The sequence below is a fragment of the Rhinolophus hipposideros genome, assembly GCF_964194185.1.
Source record: "Rhinolophus hipposideros genome assembly, chromosome: 13".
Lineage (NCBI taxonomy): Eukaryota > Metazoa > Chordata > Mammalia > Chiroptera > Rhinolophidae > Rhinolophus > Rhinolophus hipposideros.
In genome coordinates, this window is record NC_138059.1 from 5,216,313 (window position 1) to 5,239,094 (window position 22,782).

General features: G+C 45.7%; 1 protein-coding gene across 1 annotated transcript in view; it reads right to left on the bottom strand.

Moving 5' to 3' along the window:
- Window positions 1-218: 218 nt before the first annotated feature.
- LOC308506977 (uncharacterized protein) overlaps window positions 219-22,782 on the bottom strand; it is a 33,064-nt gene continuing 10,500 nt past the window's right edge. Inside the window, exons 3-4 of the mRNA XM_081071082.1 lie at window positions 1,875-2,000; window positions 219-412 (exon numbers count right to left, since the gene is read on the bottom strand). Of these exons, the coding sequence (XP_080927208.1) occupies window positions 293-412; window positions 1,875-2,000 (246 nt within the window). The 3' untranslated portion in view covers window positions 219-292. The remainder of the gene's footprint in view (window positions 413-1,874; window positions 2,001-22,782) is intronic.

Below are 22,782 nucleotides of genomic sequence, written 5' to 3' on the forward strand. Positions count from 1 at the left end.
ATATGTTCATTATCCTCATAGTCTGTTAGTGGAGGGGCTCAGTCTGCTTAGCTTTGCAGAGTCAGAAATCTGATTTTGTCAGTCCCTGGAGAGCTGAAACCACATACCCTGAAACTGAACATAAATAATAATGCCACCTCATTAATTTACATTGAAAAATCACTGTCATGTGTATTAGTTTGCTTTTGCTGCTATAACAAATCACCACAAATGAACTTGGTGGCTTAAAACACCACAGATTTATTATCTCACAGTTCAGTAGGCCAGAAGTCTGGCACGCGTCTCACTGGGCTCAAAGCAAGCTGTCGGCAGCTGCGTTCCTTTTGGAGGCTCTCCGAGAGAATCTGTTCCCTTGCCGTTTACAGCTCCGAGAGGCGGCTGCGTTCCTTGGCTTCTTGCCTTCTTCCTGCATCTGCAACATCAGCAACAATGGGTGGAAGCCTCACATCTCCTCACTCTGACTGCCCTCTTCTTCTGCCCACCACTTGCACTTTTAAGGACCCTTGTGATTACATTGGGCCCACCCAGAAAATCCAAGGCAACCTCCCTATTTTAAGGTCAGCTGATTAGCAACCTTAATATGCCTTTACCATGTAATACAACATAGTCACGGGTTCCCAGGACTAGGACATGGACATTTTCCTTTCTTTTGGCGAGCAGGGAGGGAGGCATTATTCCACCTACGGCCTATGGGAACAAGAATACTCGCGTCCACAGAACCAATATGCTATTTCCCTGTAGGCAGGTCTCCCCAACAGGCTTAGCACATAGAACAGGAACCCAAAGGTGTCAGGATTACACAGTCCAACGTGTCTACCTCCAACAGGGACATGGCGTGACCAAGGGACCCAGATGCCAGTGTGATTCTTTCCCTGATGAGAACTGGGCTAGTCCTGAAAACAGCTGCCTCTGCGATGCCCTCTTCCATTCCCCCAAGGCTAAGTCACCACCGCTAACACCAACAGCCAAGGCCACCTTCCAATGAACACACGTTTACTTTACAGGTAATACTAAGGTCTTAGGCAGCCTGGGTGCCTTCATGCTTACATGGCCACGTATTGCATCTCTTCTGCATCTCTTCTGTGATCCATTATGTGTAGAAATTAAAGTTGAATTCTCAAAGTGTAAACTGATTTCCAAGTTCTTAGGGAACATCTAATTGTGTCCCCCGACAACAAGGATTCAATCCTGTGGGTACTCGTGAGCGCCTTCTTCATATCAAGCACAGTGAAATACTGGAGTAGAACTCAGACGCAGCCCATCCCTCAAAGAGCTCAGTGGTTTGAGCCAGATAAGGCCTGTGCCACGCCGATGACACGAGACATCACGTACCAAACCCTTCAAGAGGGGTTGGGGGCTTCCGAGGGGAGAGATGTCTGTGAGCTAGGGGGAGCAAGAAAAAGGATCCAGGGCTGTGGGATGGCTGTTCCAACACCAATGGAATCATTTGTCAGTAGACGGCTTTGTACTGTGACCCATTTTTGTCATGCCCAGACTTGAGTGTGGGCAATTTTCCCTTAGTTTTGAATACTTACTCAAAGGGAAAAAAACAAGTCATTTGTTCTTATGATCACACAGTAGGTATGAAACCATATGCTACGTTCTGCAGTTGCCAAGATTCTTAATTAAATTCTTTATGTTCTGCATAATGATGAGTATCTATTGTGTTTTTTTAGGATCGCTAGGTAGGGGTTATCTTTTATCAGGTACCAACGACAGCCGACATCTACTGGGTGCTTCCTTCTTGCCAGGCATTGTGCCCAGCATTTTGTGTGTGTGCAATCATCCAATCCTCACGGCAACGCTACAAGGTAGGTACTATTATTGCCTTGATTTTGCAAAGGAGGCGACTGCAGCTCAGGGAGATTAAGTACCATGGCCAAGATTACACCACTGGTAGAGTCCAGATTTGAACCGAGCTGGTCTATTGTCAGAGCCTGTGAGCTTAAGGACTCCTCATGGTTTCCATGCATCATGTACCCTTGACAGGAAGATCTGTACTGCAAACAGATGAGACAGTAATCATAATCTTTTTTAAAATTGTGGGAATATATGTAGAACATAAAATTTACCATTGTAAATTTCATTTAAGTACATTAAGGCATTAGGTACATTCACATAATTGTGCAAACATTACCACCATCCATCTCCAGAACTTTGTGTCTTTCCAAATTGAAACTCTGTCCCCATTAAACACTAACGGCCTGAACCCAGCCCCTGTCAACCACCATTCTACATTCTGTCTCTATGAACTTGATTACCCTAGGTACCACGTACAAGTAGAATTATACAGTATTGGTCCTTTTGTGTCTGGCTTATTTCACTTAGCGGATTGCCTTCCCGGGTCGTTCATGTTGTAGCATGTGTCAGAATATTTGAGTCTGTGTAACCAGAATTTAGCAAGTGTCAGAATGCTCTTCCTTTTTAAGGCTGGCTATCCATTGTACCTCATTTTGTTTATCTATTCATCCAGTGATAAATGAATCGTTGCCACCTTTTGGCTGTTGTGAATAATGCTGCTATGAACACGGGTGTACAAATATCTCTTCAAGACCCCGCTTTCAGTTCTTTTTGGAATATACCCAGAAGTGGAATTGTTGGGTCATAAGGTCATTCTGTTTCATTTTGGGAAGAATCACCATACAGTTTTACACCATAGCTGCCCCATCTTATATTCCCACCAACAGTGCACAAGGGCTCCGCTTTCTGCTCATCCTTGCCAACCTTGGCTATTTTCTTTTGTTTTAATAGTAGCAATCTTGATGGGTGCAAGGTGGTGCCTCGTGGTTTTGACACCCATTTCCCTAATGACTAGTGATGTTGGGCATCTTCTCATGTGCTGATTGGCCACTGGTCATCATAATCTTGATATCCTTCCCCACATCAACAATGAAAACACTGACTAGATCCCCACTCCCCTGTAGGGCTATTTTGAGAATAAAATGAGAAAACAGACATGGAAAAACAAATATGGCACCTGGCAGAGTGGGTGTGCACTAGACGGGAGGTCTGTTATCTAGTGACACAACCACAGTGCTGCATAACGAATCACCTAAACTCAGCGGCTTAAAACCACCACCATTTAGTATTGCTCATGGACTTTCGGGCCAGCTGACGGTTCTGGTCTTGACTGCGTTCAGTCCTGTACCAGCTGCAGGCTGGACAGGCCACTCGGCTGATTTGGGCTGGGCTCATTAACATGTTTGGAGCTAGACTGGCTCGAGACTGATCTAAGCTTTAGCTGAGACAACTCAGCTCTTCTGCACATACCTCACGTCCCTCCAGTAGATGAGTCCGGACATGGCCTCCAAATCATGCCAAGGGCCCAGCAGAAACATGCAAGCACATCGCCAAGCTTCTGCTTTGTCCCATTGGCCTAACCAATTGTGGTAGGCAGGATTCTAAGATGAGCCCCCAGTGACGCAGACCCTTATGTAATCCCCTACTCTTGGATGGAAACTGTGACCTGCTTCTGGTCAGTAGCGTATGACACAGGCAGATGTCACTCAGGATTTCACTACATTTTATAAGACTACATCTTAGCAGACGGAATGGGAGTTTCTCTTTCTGGCCTTGAAGAAGTGAGCTGTCATGTTGTCAGAAGGGAAGGAGCCATGTCACATGTCACATGGGAAGGAGCCATGAATGTTCCCTGAAAGCTGAGAGTGGCCCCCAATTGACAGCCAGCAAGAAAGCAGGGACATCAGTCCTACAACTGGAAGAACTGGATTCTGCCAACAACCTTAGAGCGTGGAAGAGGAATCTGAGCTACAGAAAGGAAGACAGCCCAGCGGAGGCCTTGAGTACAGGCTTGGAAGACCCTAAGTACAGGACCTACTTGAGCCATGCGCAGAGGCCTGGCCCTCAGAAACTGGGAGGTAACACATGTGCGCTGCTTTGGGCTGCTGAGATGGTAGTGACTTGTTATGCAACGTGGGAAGCTAACACAACACGTCACATAGCCGATCCCAGAGTCAGCATGGCATCCCCACAGGGTCCGATCGAGAGAGGCAGGGCAATTGGGGCCACTAATGCATTGAATCCAGCACACTTCCCAAGCACCAGTGGGGCTGGCCAATGCTGGCGGCACTTTGTCACAGTAACTTGGCACCACCATGATAGCATGCCCCATAACTGCAGATTCAAAAATGGAGTGAGCTTACAAATAGTGTCAGTGCACTGGATGGACAAGGGCAAGAATTCTGGAGCCCAGTATCATGGGTTCAAGTCCTGGCTACAAAACTTATCAGCTGTATGCCCCTGAACAAGTTACGTACCTGCCCCATGCCTTAGAGATGTCAATGACAGAAAGATAACAATACTATCATAGGGTTGTCGTGTCAGATATGTAAGTTAATATACGTAAAACACTTAGAATAGGGCCTGGGACCTTGTACATACTACATAGGTGTTTGTCACATTATTCCGTTTTTAAATGGTTAATCAATGTAAAGATTATAGTCATTCCAACAGAATACTCAAGTGGAAACTCTATTTCCTGACATGAGAATAAACACACATTGTTTTCATGCACTTCAAAACGCTTATAAATACAAACATGTAGAAAAATACACAACTAAAAAAGTTGCTGTGAAACATACAACCAATAACATGTCAGGGAGAGAAAAACAAGAAATAAACAGGAAGCAAAGTCATGTTCACAGTAAATTCCCTTGGGTACTGGAAGCCTCATACAATAATCCTATTTTATTGAGATTTCTTCTGCCTTTTGGAACTTTCATGGGGACTTACAAAGAAGTTCTAATTCTTGCCTTTTTATTTCCAAGGAATCTATTCTTTAAAGCATAGGCTTTATAATGCCTGTAACAGAGTGCATAATAAGCGCAGCTTTACAAATCAAGGTGGATCCTGGGTTTGGAAGGACAAGCAGTGGCAGGGGAGTTGGAGTCAAGTTCTGGTTCCACTCCTTGCTGGACCTTGGAGGTGTGGCCTGAGCTGCCTGGGCCTCAGTGCCCCTGATAAGATTAGTGAGCCCTGCTTCACAAGATGGGAACGAGGACCGGGGGGAAAAAGGATGGAAAGGGGCTTTTTAAACTCTATTTGACCATATACATGGCAGGTGGAGGTGGAACCATGAGACCTAATCTCCAGGTCAGAGAAGATAACCCAGCTGCTAATCCAGTGGTTCTCAGAATGGGGCTCAGATCCGTCACCCACTGGGTTTGTTAAAAGAGAAATTGCTGGGACCCACGCCCAGGGTTTCTGGTTCAGTTGGTATGATGTGGAACTGGAGAATCTGCATTTCCACACCAGTCCCCAGGGAGGCTGACGCTGCTGGTTGGAAACCACGTGTGGACAGCACTGACATAAAGCTCACCTGGTACTTACGTGGACAGCCAAAATTGACAAACACTGCTGTCACCCCTGCTTCACTCACACAGCAGTGTTCGTGCTGTCCCTGGCACCGTCTCACCTGGAAAACCTGAACAGCTGCCCATGGTCTCTCTGCCTCCTCTCTCCTCTGTGCGGTGGATTCCCCCACACCACTTCCGGAAACACAGGCCCTAAGCACAAATCCATGATCACTGCTCTCTTCAAAACACTGCCATGCGTCCCTGATGCCTGCAGCACTGAATCCAAATGCAAGCACTGCAATACAAGGCTTTTCACAACTTAATTCCAATCTCTGTGTGTTATGTTTCTAGTCTCATCTCCTTTGGAATAACTGCCTCCAACCAGCCCTAACTGGTTTCTTCCGAAACTTGTTGAGGTATGTGGAGTGCAGAGGTCATGTGGTATGGAGGGTAGCAGCAGAGGCTGTGTGATTAAGTGACTGCGAGTCCAGTTCTGGCTCTGCCCCTTTCTGGCTGTGCCCTGGGCAGGTGATTGCACGGAGCTTTCCTCAGTTCCTTCAGTCATGAAGGGAGGATCAGAGCAGTCCTTTCCTCAGTGGGTGGTTAACTGAAATAACCTGTGCAAAGCACTTTGCACAGAACCCAGCATGGTGAGTATTCAATGAAGTACTACTGACCGGAGTAGCTAGAAACGAGAAGGATAAAAATGAGCAGCGATCCTATCCACACAGCACGGGAGACAACCAGAGGTGGTAGAGGGTGGGAAGGCACGACCCTCAGAGTGGATCAGGGCCCTCGTCTTCCTCCTCTTAGCACCCATGCACACCCCATCCCAGGGTGTGGTACTTTCAGCACACTTTTCTTTCCCAATCTTTCTTCCCTGCTAGACTGAGCTCCTTATGGAAAGGGCCTGTGTCTCATTCAGCCCATGGAAGGAAAGAAGAGCTGTCATGGATGGAGTGGGGGAAGGGGGTGTGCACTTGAATTTAGCTCCAGAGAGTAAAATTCAACAGGGTGGTCCTTATGGGGAGGGGAGACCCTAAGAAAAGCATCTTCAGCAAGCCTGCTCTCGTGTCCTAAGACTCGAGTGTCTTTTCCCTCTTGGCCTCGCTTCAGAGGGACCCCTGAAGACAAGTGTGGGATTTGGAACCTTCAGAAGGGCTGGGCTCTGTTCTCAGCCAGAACTTCCCCCCCCTTCCCCTCCCAGCTCCCTCCATTGTGCTGTTTATTTACCTATCTCCCCTCCTAGATTCTAGACTCTTAAGAGCTCTTAAGATAATGTTTCTCCCTCCTTGTAACAGTGCGATAAATAAAAATGAAACAAAAATAAGTACAAGAAAACAGGATGTGCTGGTACATAATTCAATGTAAGGAAAAGCTTGCCAACTGCTAAAGCTTTCAAGAGGGGAAAGGTCATTGGAGCATTGGAGATTTGCAAACAGGAGCTGCAACCACCTCCCGAAATCAGTGGGCCTTGGAGGACTTTTCTGGGCTCTTCCAAGCAAACACTTCTGGGTACCAGGGTGAAAATTTGTTCTTTGATATTCCACTCCCTTATGTCTGCAGGCTTTTAAGCCTGGAAGCAGCCGACCCAAGTCAGCGGGTCTCCAGCCTTCCGGTCACTGGACATTGCCCTGCGTGAACCTGGCTGACCCACTTCTGGGACGCACTCCTAAGGCCAGCCCCACAGAAATGCCAGGTATGCAATCTCTTAATTGGGTACTTGGCAGAAGTTGAGGACAATTCATTGGCTCCACTGCCCGAGCCTACCTGTAGGCAGGCAAGGTTAGAAAGACTCCCTGGCTCGAGCAAAGAATGCCAGTTTCCACTTGGCAGGCTGGCAGGCATTTCAGAGAGGATTACAGAGCAATTCTAACCAGCTGTCACAAGGGCTGAGTATTGTTCTAATCAGTTGCCCCTGTGTGAACCCTCGTCTCCAGCCAGGCCAGTCTACCCATCCCCTGAACACACCGTGCTTACTTCTGCCCCCTCCGTGCATCCCTGAGATGCATGCAGCCCACCCTGCTGACAGCCCACCCGGTTTTCCCCAGCCTCCAAGTTCTTTCTCTTTCTGAAACTTCGACAGACCCCTCCCTAGACTGGGGGGGGGGTGTCTCAGCAATTCTAGAACTGCCTACTGGCTATTAGAATAATAACAACTGCCATTTATGAAGCTCTTAACTGTGTGCCAGAAACATGGTAGATACTTTGTATACATGGTGCTAATTCTCAAAACAATGCTGCAAGGAAGGAAGGTGGCTCCTGCTTTAAAGATGAGGAAACGAGACTTTTACACTATTCGCTAAGCTAGTGCACAAGGGCTGCGAGGCTCCAAATCCCATATGCTTTCCATGCAACATTTAAATGCAATTTTTTTTCCTTGACATTGGGAAACAGCCTGTGTTCCCTGAAACCCATTGACTTTAACTTACAATTCTATGTCCCCCAAGGTATTTGCCAATAGATATGAGCAAAGCTCCTTCCAATAAAATGTGTGCCTGATCTGTTTCAAATTGGGTTTTTGTCTCTTGCCACCAAGAGTCCTACAAATACAGTTTGGGAATTTTTTTCTCACTGTACCATCGTAGCTATTTGAGTGGGAGTGGGCCTCAAAAAGGTCACCTGCAGCAGGTAATAAGGTGAAACCATGGGCATCCTCATACATAGGGACTGGCTGTGACTACGTGTCTGCACCTTTCCAACCACAGGCATTTGAATGATTTGGGGAAATACACGAAATTTTCCCAAAAGCTTTTACATAAGGTGTCGAGATGTATATTTAAAAAGCACATTGCATAAGAACTCCCAGGGTAGCCAGACAATCAGAGAAAATTACTTTAGTGCCATTCCAACCAGGAGCCATCCAATTAGCCAGAAGAGGTTGTCCCTCTGGCTCCTCCCTCCTCCCTCCCTCCCCTGTGCAGCCCCACCCCTGTGCATGCTCTAGACAGAGCTGTTGAGCACTTGAGTGAAGAATCTTGGAGTGTTGCTTCTGCAATGTTCATGCACGGCCCACCTGGGTGCCTGACACAGTGGGGCCAATCAGAGCACGTATTGGCATGACGTAAAGATCTTGGAGCATCTCGGGCAAAGAGCGTTGACCCCCAAGGCCTGCAGAGGCCTGGGCGGTGTGCAGAAACATGAACAATAGCCATGCAAGCCCAGGGCTGACGGATGGCTGACTCCAGCTTCCGTGTTGGGGAGACCAAGGGGAGGATGGGGGAGCCTAAGGGTGGACAGCCCAAGAGTTCTGTCCAACACAGGGGACAGCTGTGGCCCTGTCTGCCCACCTGTCAGCAGGTGTGATATTGTGATTTAGAATAAGAAATATGTATTTGGTCTTCATCTGTTTCTGGCAGACTCCTAAAGCTCCTGGCATTTCCAAAGCAAGGAGAAGATAAAAGTCTTTTGTTATGTGAATGAGATGACTTGTGGATAACACCTCAGGATGGGGGCTGGTTGCCAGGAGAACTTATCTTGTGACTAGAGAGTTGGAACTTTCTGTACCCCCCACTCCAGGGAGGGGAGAGGGGCTGGAGGTTGAATCCATCACCAGTGGCCAATGATTTCATGAAGCGTGACTAGGGAATAGAGCCTCCCTTAAAACCCCAAAGGACAGGATTCAGAGAGCCTCTGGTTGATGACCACCTGGAGGTGCTGGGAAAATGGCTCCTGGAGAGGGCATGGAAGTTCCTTGCCCTTTCCCCACACCCTGCCCTGGGTATCTCCTCCATTTGGCTGTTTGTTACAGCTTACTATAATAAAGCGGTCATCTAGCAAGTAAAATGTTTTTCCTGAGTTCTGCGAGCCTCTTAGGAAATTAATCAAAACCAAGGAGGGGGTAGTGGGAAGCTGGGGTTTACAGGCAGTTGGTCAGAAGTACAAGTGACAACTTGGGCTTGCAATTAGCATCTGAAGTCCAGGGAGGGGGTCTCCGGAGCCTCCAGTCTATATTTAGTCAGTCAAAAGCACAGGGGACAAGCAGGGCTTGCGACTGATGTCTGAGGTAGGGGTCCAGGAGACGGTCTTGTAGCACTGAGCCCTTACCCTGTGGGATCTGACACTCTCTGGATAGATAGGTGTCAGAATTGAGTTGAACTGAACACCCAGTTAGTGTCCAGATAATTGCTTCTTGGTGGTGTGGGGTACCCACCAGGCAGCAGGGATAGTCTGATGAGACATGTGCAAGGTCATGGGGAGGCCACGCCTTTGCCAGTGTCCCTGCAAGTCACTGCCATGTTCACCTGACGAACCCGCGACTCTGCAGTGATTCCTGATTGCTTCTTGGCCTCATGTCCGATATTCTGGGCAGAGTATAATGTTCTTTCCCTTGCGCTGTGCTTCTGCCAAGGTCATTCTGGGAGCTTGCGATTTTGACTCATTCACTCACCTGCTTGTCCTGAGCACTCACTGCACAGGGCACGACATTCAACCTTGGGGACATGAATCAAGTCAGACCCAGCCTCTGCTGGAGAAGCTGTGATGGTCCATTTTACGTGTCAAGGTGGCTTGACCATGGTGCCTAGATATTTGGTCAAACACCCGTCTTGGTGTTTCTGTGAAGGTATTTTTTAAATGTGACTAACATTTAAATCAGTGGGCTTTGAGTAAAGTAGATGACCCTCTACAGTGTGGGTTGGCCTTGTCCGGTCTGTTGAAGGCTTTCAGAGAAAAGACTGAGGTCCCTGGAGGGAGAGAAAACTCTGCTTCTGGACCACCTTGGCCCCCAAGCTGCAACATGAGTTCTTCCCTCGTCCCCAGCCGGCCAGCCTGTCCTGCAGATTTGGGGCTTGCCAGCTCACACCATCACATGAGTCAATTACTTAAAATACCTCTGTCTGTCTGTCTGTCTCTCTCTCTCTCTCTCTCTCTCTCACACACACACACACACACACCCTATTGGTTCTGTTTCTGTAGAGAACCGTGACTAACACAGGAACTCTTACTCTCATGGGAAACATACTGGCTTTCATACAACTTCCTCTCATCATACTACACTCACATTTGATGTGAGGGCACAGGAAAATGAGGGGAAGGGTCATTTCTCTTCAAACTCATAAGCAACATTTTTTGTATTTGCATTTTTTTGGAAAAAAGCACCAACTGATTTTGAAACCCCCTATCCCCCAGAAAAAATTAAAAAAACAGAAACAAAAAAACTCAAGGACCACTCAATGTCCTGGTCTTGAACCGCCCTGACATTCTGTAATTCAGGGGGATATGAAGCATTTCTGTGGTTTGTTTTGCTCTCATCAACCAGGGGCCTAGAAAGCTTTTGGTGCTCATTCCAAATGAAATCACCAAAGACCAATGGAAAGTGTCCTAAATCTAGAATTTGACATTTGTGGGTTCACACTCTGTCTCTGCCATTTACAAACTCAATGACTTAACCTCTCTGGGCCTTGATTTCCTCATCTGTAAAATGGAAAAATACCACCTCAGAGAGAAGAGTCACTGATGAGCACAGGGCCACCCACAGCGGGGGCTCCGAACACTTCCAGTTACTTATGGATTCATCCCGATGCACTCAGCTCCTGAGTAGCCGTGTCCTCCGCGTGCAGGACTTCAGTGTGAGCCAACCAACGTCAAGCCGCTTTCTTTTCAGTCTTGGACACCTTCACCTGCTGACTGCGTTTGCACCAAACCACAAGGAAAGAAACAATGCACCTACTCCGATAAACCCAAACTCCTAGGATGGGATAAATGTGTTTCCCTCGCAGAGGCAGCCTTGCTTTTCTCAGCTGCCAGTTGGGGATAATTATACCCCCCTTAAAGAACTGTCACGATGCCAGGATTCAAGTGCTTTACAAAATGCCTGGGTCTCTCCTTTCTCACCTCCACAAGATAGAAAAGCATGGAGGCCTAGACTCTGCCTCTGGAGCCAGAGAGAGAGGCCTTCCGGTTCTGCCTGATGGCATCCTGCTCCTCGGGCTCCGGTTTGCCTGGTATCAGACAAAGTTGCCAAAAGTGGGCAAGGATTTACTGAGGTGTGTCATACAAGGCTCAGGCTCCCTGTCTACCAGGGGCTGCAAGCAAGTAGTGTTATTATCTTGTATTTTTAGGACCCTAACTTTTACAGGGGAAGGTGACTAACCTCTTTGCCTAACCTCTTTTGAACTGGCATTTTATCACCGTCCACCAAAATGTACTTATCACTTTACAGTTTGGGTCACTGAGCCGAGCAAGCAGTTAGCTCTCCCCCATCTTTCCAGGTGGGACATCTGAGGTTGCAGAGGTGACACCACTTGCCCAGTGGGGCACGGCTAGGAAGCAGCGGAAGTCAACCACTCCCAATTGTTACTGCGTCATCTTACTGACCGCATGAGGGTCAGACGGTTGAGACAGCAGCCAAGAGCTTCTTGGTCAGGGGGGTCACAGAGCAGGAGAAAGCCTGGGAATTTGATCCCTAATTAAGTCCTGTTGAAGTTGGCCCTCCCTGTCCCGGCAAAATCAGCTGCCAGCAGAGTTCTTGCCCTTGGGTGGTCATCAGGAATTCTGACTTCTAATTTGGGCTGATTACTTTGGACAAGACGCCCAGTCTCTCTATTCTCATCTTCCCATTTATAAGTCTGGGATAATAATAGCTTCCTCTCTTTGGGAAACATTTCAATGGCTTTTTTTTTCCTCCTTCTGAACAGGGTTACATCATTTGTTCCCCTTAATTTGCTTTGTTTGGGTAGGCAGGAAATTATTTGCAGCCAGCAGCCAGTAATCACTAATCACACTGGCGATTTGTAACAAATGAACTGCCAAATGTATATTTTGGGACTAGATCTCCATTTCCTGAGACATTCTCCCGGGAGGGGCTGAGGTTCAGGCACCACATGGCTGTGATTAGAGGTTGGACTAGAAGAGAAAGAGTACCTGACTGACAGAGCCTCAGGTGAGACTGGAAGACCCTGCTGAAGCCTCCAATTCTTCAACCATAAAATGAGGGTATTGAACTAAAAGACCTAGGTCCTCTTCTTGGGCAATGCTGCTCTGAATCTACCTATGAGAATCATTTATAAAAATAGTTCTCCACCCTGGTCCCGCCCAACCTCTACCCTTTCCCAGCCACACCCACCCTCCAGACAGCTCCCAACGTAAATCTAACCATGTCACTCTCTGGGTGAAACTCCTCTGATAGCAGAGGAACAGACATGAAAATCATGGTAAAATATGCAGTCATTGAAAATGATGTATAAATGGAAAACTAAAATAAAATGTAAAAAGAATTAAAAAAATAATTTATAAAGAGGAGCTTTCAAGAACACGGGGAAATGAAGAGCTTATGTTGGGTGAGAAAGGCAGGAGATACAATTATGCAATAACATCTCAATAATTAAAAACCGCGTAAGACAAAGATGAGAAGGAAACATTGCAAGATGTGAACAGTGGTTTATTGACCCAGCTGACTACATGCCACAGCTGGGGCTCCAACCCAGGTCCCTGGGTGGTGAGATGGTGGGCGAGTTGTTAGAGAAACAGCATGTGATCATCGAGGTCGAGTACTTTCAAGAGTTCAAAGACAAAAGAGTATTGGAATTTTGATGTGGGCAGAGAGAACCTATTTAGAGAAGTCATCACTTATCTGCCATGTACTTTACAATGGATTATAATTGAATCAAGTTAGATAATGTGTTTTTTTCATCATTCGCTTTATTGCTTTCCTTCAGCACAATTTCTACACACATTAAGAAGGCATGTTTTGTTCATCCTTCAGACTCATCCTCCAAATACCTGTGAAAGCTAAGCAATAAATCCTTGGTACCTTAAGCAGTGAAAATCTTTATTTATCTCATTACATCATCATTAGTGGTCCTAGATTATTAAATAGCTAAATGACCTGATAGTTCAGACAAAAATCGTGTCCTTTTTCTCTGGGCTGGGCCATTGCCTTTGAAATTATACTCTCTTTAAAAAAGATAGGGCATTTATCCTGGTCTTAGTATTTGAGGAATCCCAAGATGCTCCTGTGTGCCAAACCTAACCATCCCCTCTTTCACTAGTCACCCAGGGTTTTCTGGACACGACCCTAATTGTCAGACTCCCTGAGGGCAGACAGGTCCCTGGGGCTGAGACTCGCTTCATGGATACGAGGGGGTAATAGGAGCTAGATACGTATGGACCCAAAAGGCAGGAGAAAATCACTGGATGTATTATTTTCTTAAATAAAGGGGTCTGCTATAAACAAAACCACCCTGTTTCATGAGATGCTGAGGTGCAAGCCCTTGACTCCAGGAAAACAATTCCACCTAAATGATCGAGGGGGAACTAGTCACTCGAGTTAACTGGTACCACAGGGGGCAAATCTCTCAAAATAGAAAACAAAAACAAAAAACATATATATATATATATATATGTAGATATATACATATCTATATATATACACACATATATATATATACATACATACACACACACACATATATATAGATATAGATATATAGATATATAGATATATATGTCCATGGCAAGACATCAGACAGTATTATCATAGAAATGGCATTGTGTTTGGATTTGGGACGCCAGGATTCAAATCCCAAGCTATCAGATTTCCTCCGTAGGTCTTTTACAAGTTCCCAAGCCACCTTAAACTTCATTATTGCCAACAACCACAACAAAAAAATGTGACTAACAGATATAGCACATAACTGGTGCTCCAGAAAACGTGAGTGGAATACCAAATTAAATACAGAAGGGAAAACAAAATCAATAGCCCTTCTTCGATAGACAGATAGATCTTCCAGATATAGGACTCAGAAGAGCACCGTGTTACCTGTCATAGACGATTAGTGCTGAGAGGGACCTCAAAGCTCACGAGTCTAGAACCTGGAAGTTCCACAGACACACAGCCTTCAAAGGTGAGATGGATGTCCGTAGTCTCTGCCTTCCCACTACACACTGCCCCATCTCATGGGAACAATATCCTCATTTGCTTTCGGGAAACCACCCCCATTCATGCTCCACACGGTTCAGGTAGGGCCAGCCCACTCCATGTTACAGTGACAGACACATGGCCAATCCACTGTTCATCCCACCACCTGAGGGATGGCATCAGGCCTGGGCTGGACTTTTAACAGACCCGCGAGGGTTGTGCTCTTCATGTTGGGGTTGCTGGACTGGTGGAATGTCAGCCTGCATTGATGGACATGTTTGCAATCACTTGGGGAGACCCTTCCTGATAGAAAGCCAACAACTCAGAGAGCAGAGGCAAGAGACAGAAAGAGACAGGCTTCTGATGGTATCCTTGGGGCTCCTGGATCCAGCCAGGCCGAAAGCTATCGCTCCCTCTGAACCTGAGCCATAACGTGAGCCATAACATTGCCATGGTGTGTGCCAATCTGAGCTGAGTCCCTACCTTTGGTGACCACAAGAGAGTCCTGACCAATATAAGAGACTTCACGAGCTCCTTGGAAAAGTATGTACATTTTGTGTAACTATGCACAGACATATTTTCCCAGTGAGAGGATCAGCATTATTAATGGGTTCCTGAACTAAAAAGATTAAAACTGACCATTGGAATGCAATGCTCACATTTTACAGATGAGAAAGCCAAGACCCAAGACCCAAGATAGTACCTTGCCTCTGGTCACACAGCAAGTTGGTGCTGGAGGAGGGCATTGACAGGACATGACCATGGGTTGACCCACAAGCTGGACCTGGGCAGCTGGAGGCTCCTTACCCACTACCCACCCCGTCTTGGAATGTGCATACCACTTGCCTTCCCCACACCAAAAGCTCCCCAAGGACACAACCTTGAGACAGTAAGGTGTTACTGAGACCAGCTGGATGGCAGATGTGACTAAACCCCATTAAGGCCTCTCTATCTAAACGTCTAAGATTCTGGTGAGCAAGTGTGGAGATCTACCCATCTTGCGGCTGCCTGGGACAAGCCTTGTAAGTGCCCTTGCTTTTTAAAGCTGCCACCTACCCATCTGGAGTGACCTGCCTGTCTACGGTCTCTCCTTACTCTCTGCGTACAGCGCCAATTTGCCAACCAACAGCTGATGACAGAACATGAACCAGAATGCACTCCTGTTGCCTCATCCTAACCCTACGTCTCCCTCCTCACCAGTGGAGCCCACCTCTGGCCACTCAGAATCACCGGGGAGCCGCAGGCTCTCCCCTAGACCAAGTCAGTCAGAACGTCGAGGGCTGAAGATTGCAGCACTGATAGTGTAAAAAGATCCCTGGAGGATTCTAATGTGCAATTAGGACGAGTACCCCTGCCGTCCAACATGAAAACAATGATGAAGAAACACACACAATCCAATCTGTCCAATATTTATCAATAAACATTAAATAAACACCAGACTAACATAAAATGGAGTATCTTACTCCACCCAGGCACTGTGCTAGGTGTTGAGGTGCAAAACTGAAAAAGACATAGGACCTGCCCTGAAAAACACTTCACCTCTTGTGTAAAAGAAAGCTAAAAACCATCCATCAAAAAAAAAGGGTTACTTTTCATCCACAGAAAAATAGAATTCTTGGCAGCTCTGCGTTCAAACGCTCAGCCACCTAACTCCCTCTTGGTCTTTCAGATTCAGTAAACATTTCCTTTAGAAGATACAGTTGAGTGTTTGCATCTGTTTGAACAGTCCTATTTAGGGAATGTATGGCATTTGAGTATATTTACAAAAATTCTCTTCAAGGGTAGTTTTTGTGTGATTGAAGTTAAATTGCTGTCAGCATAAAATAGACTGCTATATCAACAAGATGCTTTCTGTAAGCCTCATGGTAACCACAAAGCAAAAATCTACAGTAGATTCACAAAATATAACAACAAAGAGAAGGGAATCAAAGCATACCACTATGGAAAATCATCAATTCACAAAGGAAGGCAGCAAGAGAGGAAGAAAGGACAAGGGAAGTAGAAAACAATAAGATGGCATTAGGAAGTCCTTATCTATCGATAATTACTCTGAATGTAAATAAATTGAATTCTTCAATCAAAGGACACAGACTGTCTGGATGGATTAAAAAAACAAGACCCAGCTCTATGCTGCCTGCAAGAGACTCACTTCAGCTTTAGGATACATACAGGCTCAAAGTGAAGGGATGAAGGAAGATACTGGGTGCAAGCAGAAATCGAAACAGAGCAGTGATAGCTATTTTTGTATCATAAAATAGACTTTAAGCTGAAAACAGTGACATAACAAGAGACAAAAAAGGTCATTATGTAATGATAAAGGGGTCAATTCATCATGAAGATATAACAAAATATGTATGTCAAATCAACACATTGTGTATTTTAAACTTACACAATATTATATGTCAATTATATCTCAATAAAGCTGGAAAACACTTATTTTTTAAATTCTCTTTAATGAATGTAGTCTATAGATGAACTTATCTCCTTCCCATATTTTTCCTAGCGACTCCTGCTCACGTTCACTACAGTTTCTTTTTTACACCATCTTCTGTGAGTTGTCCCGTCCTACCTCCACTTCCTTCCCATCCCATTAGTGGCCGCCATATTGGACAGTGCCTATGCAGAAAGTTCCACTGCACAACTGACTGTGGAGGAAGCCAGAGGACAATAGCGAGAGAAGTGGTCTGTCTCAGGGCCAGGCAGGGCTCCACCAGCCCTGGAGTGGGGGGCAAGAAGCAGGAAAGACAGACGGGAAAACCAGTCTACACCGTTCAACACACAGTGAACTTTCCTGGTGATGAAGCCAAGCTTAATGGGTGTTTCAGGCTCTGACCAAAAAATGCACATCACCCCCTCAAGGTAAAACAGATCAGGGACATAGGAGCAAACATCCTGCCTGCTTTCACAGTAGGCATATGAGACCCCTATTAAACAAACAAACAAACAAACAAACAAAAAACAAAACCCACTTTTTTTTCTTCTTTTTTTTTTTTTTTTTGGTAAGGGGTAATTCATAGCCTGGAGTAAGTTCACTTACTATCCACAATAAGTATGAGATCCCAGAAAAAGACTGATTGACCCAGGTAGGGTCAGAGTGACCCCTGGATCACTCATTCTAATGGAAGTTATATGAATATGGCAGCCAAGGGGGTGGCTGTGTGATTGGAGCATGACTGCTCCAATGGACATTCCACTACTACAGGCAGAGAGAAAGGCAGGGGTCCATGGCACTGACGAGATATCCTTCATTTCACTTCTCACTTTGTTTAGCCAATCTTGGTTTGCATGTTCCTGGTCTCTGAGACTTTCAAGGACAAAGGATCCTATTTCCTTCATTGTGCCCAACACAGAGTCTGTCTCACAGTTTCCTTTTGTTTCTCAATAAATATTTAACTGGATGATAAATGTTATTTATTGAGCCCTACCGTGGACCAGGGATAATGCTATGGGTGCCACATCCATTACCTTATTTAAGCATTACCACAATCTTAGGTGATAGGTTTTATTCACCATGTTTTTCAGATGAAGCAACTGAGTCTCATCAAGGTCAAGTAATTTGTACAAGGTTACATGACCAATGAGTCTAGATGTGGAATTCAAACTCCCATCGACATGACTTTTCATGATGCTCAATATTTAAAAATGATGAGTGAATGCTACTGTAATTGATTTGCTTAAATACCAAAAACGACTCACAAAACAATTATTTAAAATTGAATTCTACTAAAAAGCCGATACGTAGGAGGCCTCAATTCAAGATGACTTCTGAGTGCTACAATTGATGTCTGTTTTCTGTGAAGACAAAGCCATATTCACACCCTATTGAAGGAGCAAATATGTGGGCTGGCACTATGTTAACCACAGCTTAATAATGTTCTAAATGGAGACAATAAAACTGTGAATACAGTTGGCCTTTTCTACTTGGCACAGCCAGACTAATCTTAGGCCTTTACCTGTCTTCATTACGCTGTTGACCTCTGAATGTCAACGACTTACAGTCTATAGGTGACATACAATTAGCATCCAGGGTGCCCTGTAACTTATGTTTCTTTGCTGGTGCCAAGAATTAAAGAGTAGAAGGTAAATCTACCTTCCTTAATTCTTTATGTTCTAATTCAAATACCTTTAGGTTTTTTTTGCATCCTCCCCATACACTCCAACAAGTGGTCTACACTCTGGCCTGTTCACTAGTACTAGAACGGGTCTGGCACATTCTTTCTTCATACCCTTGCTTTTGCTGCTCTAGCAGTGGTACTGTTTCCTCACTCCACCTAGGACTCTTTAACCCTATGCTTTCTTGAAGGACCACCAACACCCATACAAAGTGAATATGAGTAGTTTAAAGATTTCTCTGCTGGCACTGTCCTAGGTGATGTTTAGTATTTGACATAGAAGTGTCACGGTGCTGCAAAATGGGAGCTTCACTTGTATCAGTTGGACTTTGTATCAGTCAGTTTTTGCTGTGTAACAAGTAACAAAAATCTGTGTCATATGACAGTAAACTGATAGATCCACAAGACAGCTGAAGTTTCATTGATCAAAGCTGAGCTCCTTTAGTTGGAGCTCCAAGTGCAAGTTGGATCCAGGTGTGTGACTTGGTGTAGGAGTTTCCCAAGGCATGTTATTCTCGTGGCAAAAAGCAGTGGCACTAGAGACCAAGCCCATGCAAGCAGATTTGAAGGTTCTGAACATAGCACATCTGCTAACATTCTATTGGCTAAAGCTAATCACATGGCCAAAGCCAAAGTCAGGGAGTGGGGACAGTTCTTTCCTCTCATGGGGGCAGGGGGAAGGGAGTGAATATTTGCTGAATAACAAATAATCTAATATATGGTGATGGAAGGAGAACTGACTCTGGGTGGTGAACACACAATGGGATTTATAGATGATGTAATACAGAATTGTACACTTGAAATCTATGTAATTTCACTAACAATTGTCACCCCAAGAAATTAATAAATAAGTAAATAAATAAACAAATAAATAAATAATCTCTACAGGCACTAACACATATTTTAAATGCCCCTTCTTTTGCTAACTGGAGAATGCAACCCAAACAAAGAGGCAGAAAACACATTTAGAGCAGACAAATGGCAGAGAAATAGAGCAGTGCTGCAGCATTCACAGCCTCTCCCTGGGTAGTGAGTAAAGTACATGGAGCACTCTGGAGAGTATGTGGGAAGGCAGCAAAGGCTTCTCAGCAAGAATGTGTTATGGGCAGAAAGGTAGAGGGAATCCCATTCTGGTGTCGTCACACACAGCTGATGGGAGCGTGAACTGATGGCAACATCTGGTAGGGAAAGTTGTCAACACATATTACAGTTTGTAAATGTACATGGCCTTTGATCCAGCAGTCCCATTGCTAAATATATGCTCTATGGATAGAATTTCGTAAGGATACACAGATTATACTCATTTGTTTGTTACAGGGAAAGAAGGAAGGAAGGAAGGAAGGAGGGAGGGAGGGAGGGAGGGAGGGAGGGAGGGAGGGAGGGAGGGAGGGAGGGAGGGAGGGAAGGAAGGAAGGAAAGAAAGAAGAAACAAAGGAAGGAAGGAAAGAAGGAAGAAAAAAATGAGTATTCATCTCTAAAGGCCTGATTAAGTAAATTATGGTAGATCCATATGACATATTATGAGGCTGTTAAAAAATAAGTTAAATCTATACATGCTAATTCTTTCATTAAAAAAAAAACACATTTATTGTGTGTCCACCATGTGCCAAATCCTGTTGTTGGCACTGGAGACGTAACAAAACGTGAGACATGTATGGTCTCTCTTCTCAAGGAGAAAGGGTAGTGGAAGAGCATTGACAAGCCAACAAATAAATAAGATAACCACAGGAAGTGATAAATGCTATGTAACGATACAACACGGTGCTGTGCTAAAGGGAGCCAGGAGAGGGACCACCTTCGATGGGTGTCTATGGAAGGCATCTCTGAGGAAGCGACGGTAGAGCTGAGACCCGAACGACAAGAAGGAGCCAACCCTTTCCCGAAGAACATCAAGATATAGGGGAAGAACATTCTTGAAAGACGACACAGCAAGGTCTGTGAGGGAGGAATGAGCCCGGCTTATTCAAGGGAAGGACCCAATGCGAGTGTGGTTGGAGCTGAGTGAGTGGGGGAATCAGCAGACCAAAATGAGGATGGAGACATGCCAGAGACCTGTGTCTCTTCTGTTCCACATCTTATACTTGTGTCCTCGGTTTCTCCACCTGTAAAATGGAGCTGCTCGTCACTAACTGCTTTCATCTCTAGGATCTCTGCAAGAAGTCTGTGCAACAGGCCGGACTGGCATCATCATCCCCCACTTTACAAGTGAGGAAACTGAGACTTGAAATATTTAGTGACTTGGCCCCAAATCACACATCCTGATTCAGCAGAATCAAGACTCAAACTCAATGCTTTTCCCACCACACCATAACCTCTTCCACCTCATTTGTGAATTTCAATAATAGCAACCCTAATTCTGAAGTGAGTCTTTCTAATCCAGCTCTTCTTAAGAGGGATTTAACCCCCATGATGTGGATAAATTGAGTTTTTCAGTCTGCAGCTTAAGGCCGCGATGGGTTTTAGTTTCAATATAATTCGTTGCTTACATATTTGTTTCACCTACCAAAATGTGAGCGGTCAACGTGGTGGCACTGTCCATGGTGCAGAACTTCGATACGCAGAGAAGTAAGGGGTGGAATATATGGTGAGGGACACAAGGGGTGCCCACTCTCCACATCCAACGTCACACAGCTTGGGAACTGCGGGAGCAGGATTTGAACTGGTATCTATCCAAGTGAAAAGTGTGTGCTCTTTCCAATAATTGGGACAGTGCATAGCAAGGACCGAGCAGAGCGCCTGACACGTGGCAACAGCTTAACGAACTTTAGTTGCTGTGTCACATACTGTGTTGTTGGAAGGGTCTCTCCCTAATCATCCAGTCTAATGGCAAAGAATCCACCTGAAGAGTCACGGGATTAAAAAGATGAAGTCGTGGGAATTCCAGGGGATTCCCATGCCATGGAAACTCCCTGTACACTTCACACAGAAGCCTGGCAGTCTCGCTCTGCTTCCCAGAACAGAATCTGCTGGGGACTGGGAGATGAATCAGACTTCATTAATTCTGCAAAATAAACCTTAGCATGTTTACCCGCACACGCAGAGGCATTACCGTAAATCACTAAAAGTAAAACTCCCCTGTCTGAGCAGATGCACAGCCTGCACCCCGGCCCTGGGAGCAGAAGGTCACGGCGCCCATGGCTTCCCAATGGCTCCACTGGGAGCAGAAGGTCACGGCGCCCATGGCTTCCCAATGGCTCCACTGCTCTCTGAGCCGTTCTGTGACCAGCGGGACCAGCTGCTCCAGCTTGATCATGAACAGTCACGAATAGCAGCCCAGCAGTTCTGAAGGGGCTCTAGGGCTGTGTGTGTATTTCTGCTCGGAATTAGGAAAGACTAAGCTACATTCAGAGCAGACCAGAAGTTTGAGAGGCCCTGATTTGCTTTTTTAAGCCATAGCTTCTTAAGTCAAAACCTGAAGGAGACCTTAGAAATCCAGAAAGGATTAGTAATATGTCCAAGGTCACACAGGTCATTAATGGCAGATCTGGGACCATATCTCAGGGCTTGGGGTAGATTAGTACATAGTCAAAAATATTTACTCCCTCCTGGGACGAGTGTATGGCTTTCCCTGGTCTTTGTCACACGACTTCCTTTGGCCTTGGAACAGAAGCAGACCCACTGCAAGCAGAGGCTGAAATGCACTTGCTCAGTTGGGCTTGCTCTGCCTTCAGCATGAGAAGACGGTACCCTGACAAGTTCGTGGGTCCAAGTAGAATGAGAGACTTGTGCAGCAGACCCCGACCCAGGCTGCAGCTCAGAGGCACCTAGTCCTGTGCAGCCGAGATCAGCGGGTCCCCAACTGCTGCATTGACACAGGAGTGAAACAGAGGTGCATCACTGAAACGTCTTGGCTGCATGTTATGCAACAGAAGGTGGCTGATTCAAGGCATGGCCTACAAACAGACATACAATTCCTGTGATTCAGCATTATGCACTAGAAAGACCCTGAGCTTTGACAGAGTTAATCTGAATCTTGGTTTGGGCATTTAGTTATGTGAGGACCTCAGGGAAATCATTAAAACTCTCCGAGACATGGTTTCTTGAATTCTGAAATGGAAGTAAAAATATTTACCTATAGGGAGATATTATGGACTGAATTACGACCCCCTCCAAAAAAAACTGAAGCCCTAACCCCCGCAGTGTGCCTGCGTTTGGGGATGGGGACTATAAAGAGATGATTAAGCTTAAATGAGGTCATAAGAGTGGAGCCCTGATCCCGTAGGATTGGGCTTCTTATAAGAGAACCAAAGTGCTCTCAGTCTCTGTCTGCACTCTCTCCCTCCCCTTCTCTTCTCTCTCTCCCCCTTTTCTCCTTTCCCTCCCCTCACCCCAGCCAGAGGGACAGAGGGATGAGGACTTCCCTCTGTGAGGGCAGAGGGAGAAGGAGGCTGCCTGCAATTGCTAATCTTCAGATTTCTCCAAAATTGTGAGAAATAAATTCCTGTTGTTAAGCCACCCAGCCTGTGGCGTTTGTTTATAGCAGCCTGAGCAGACT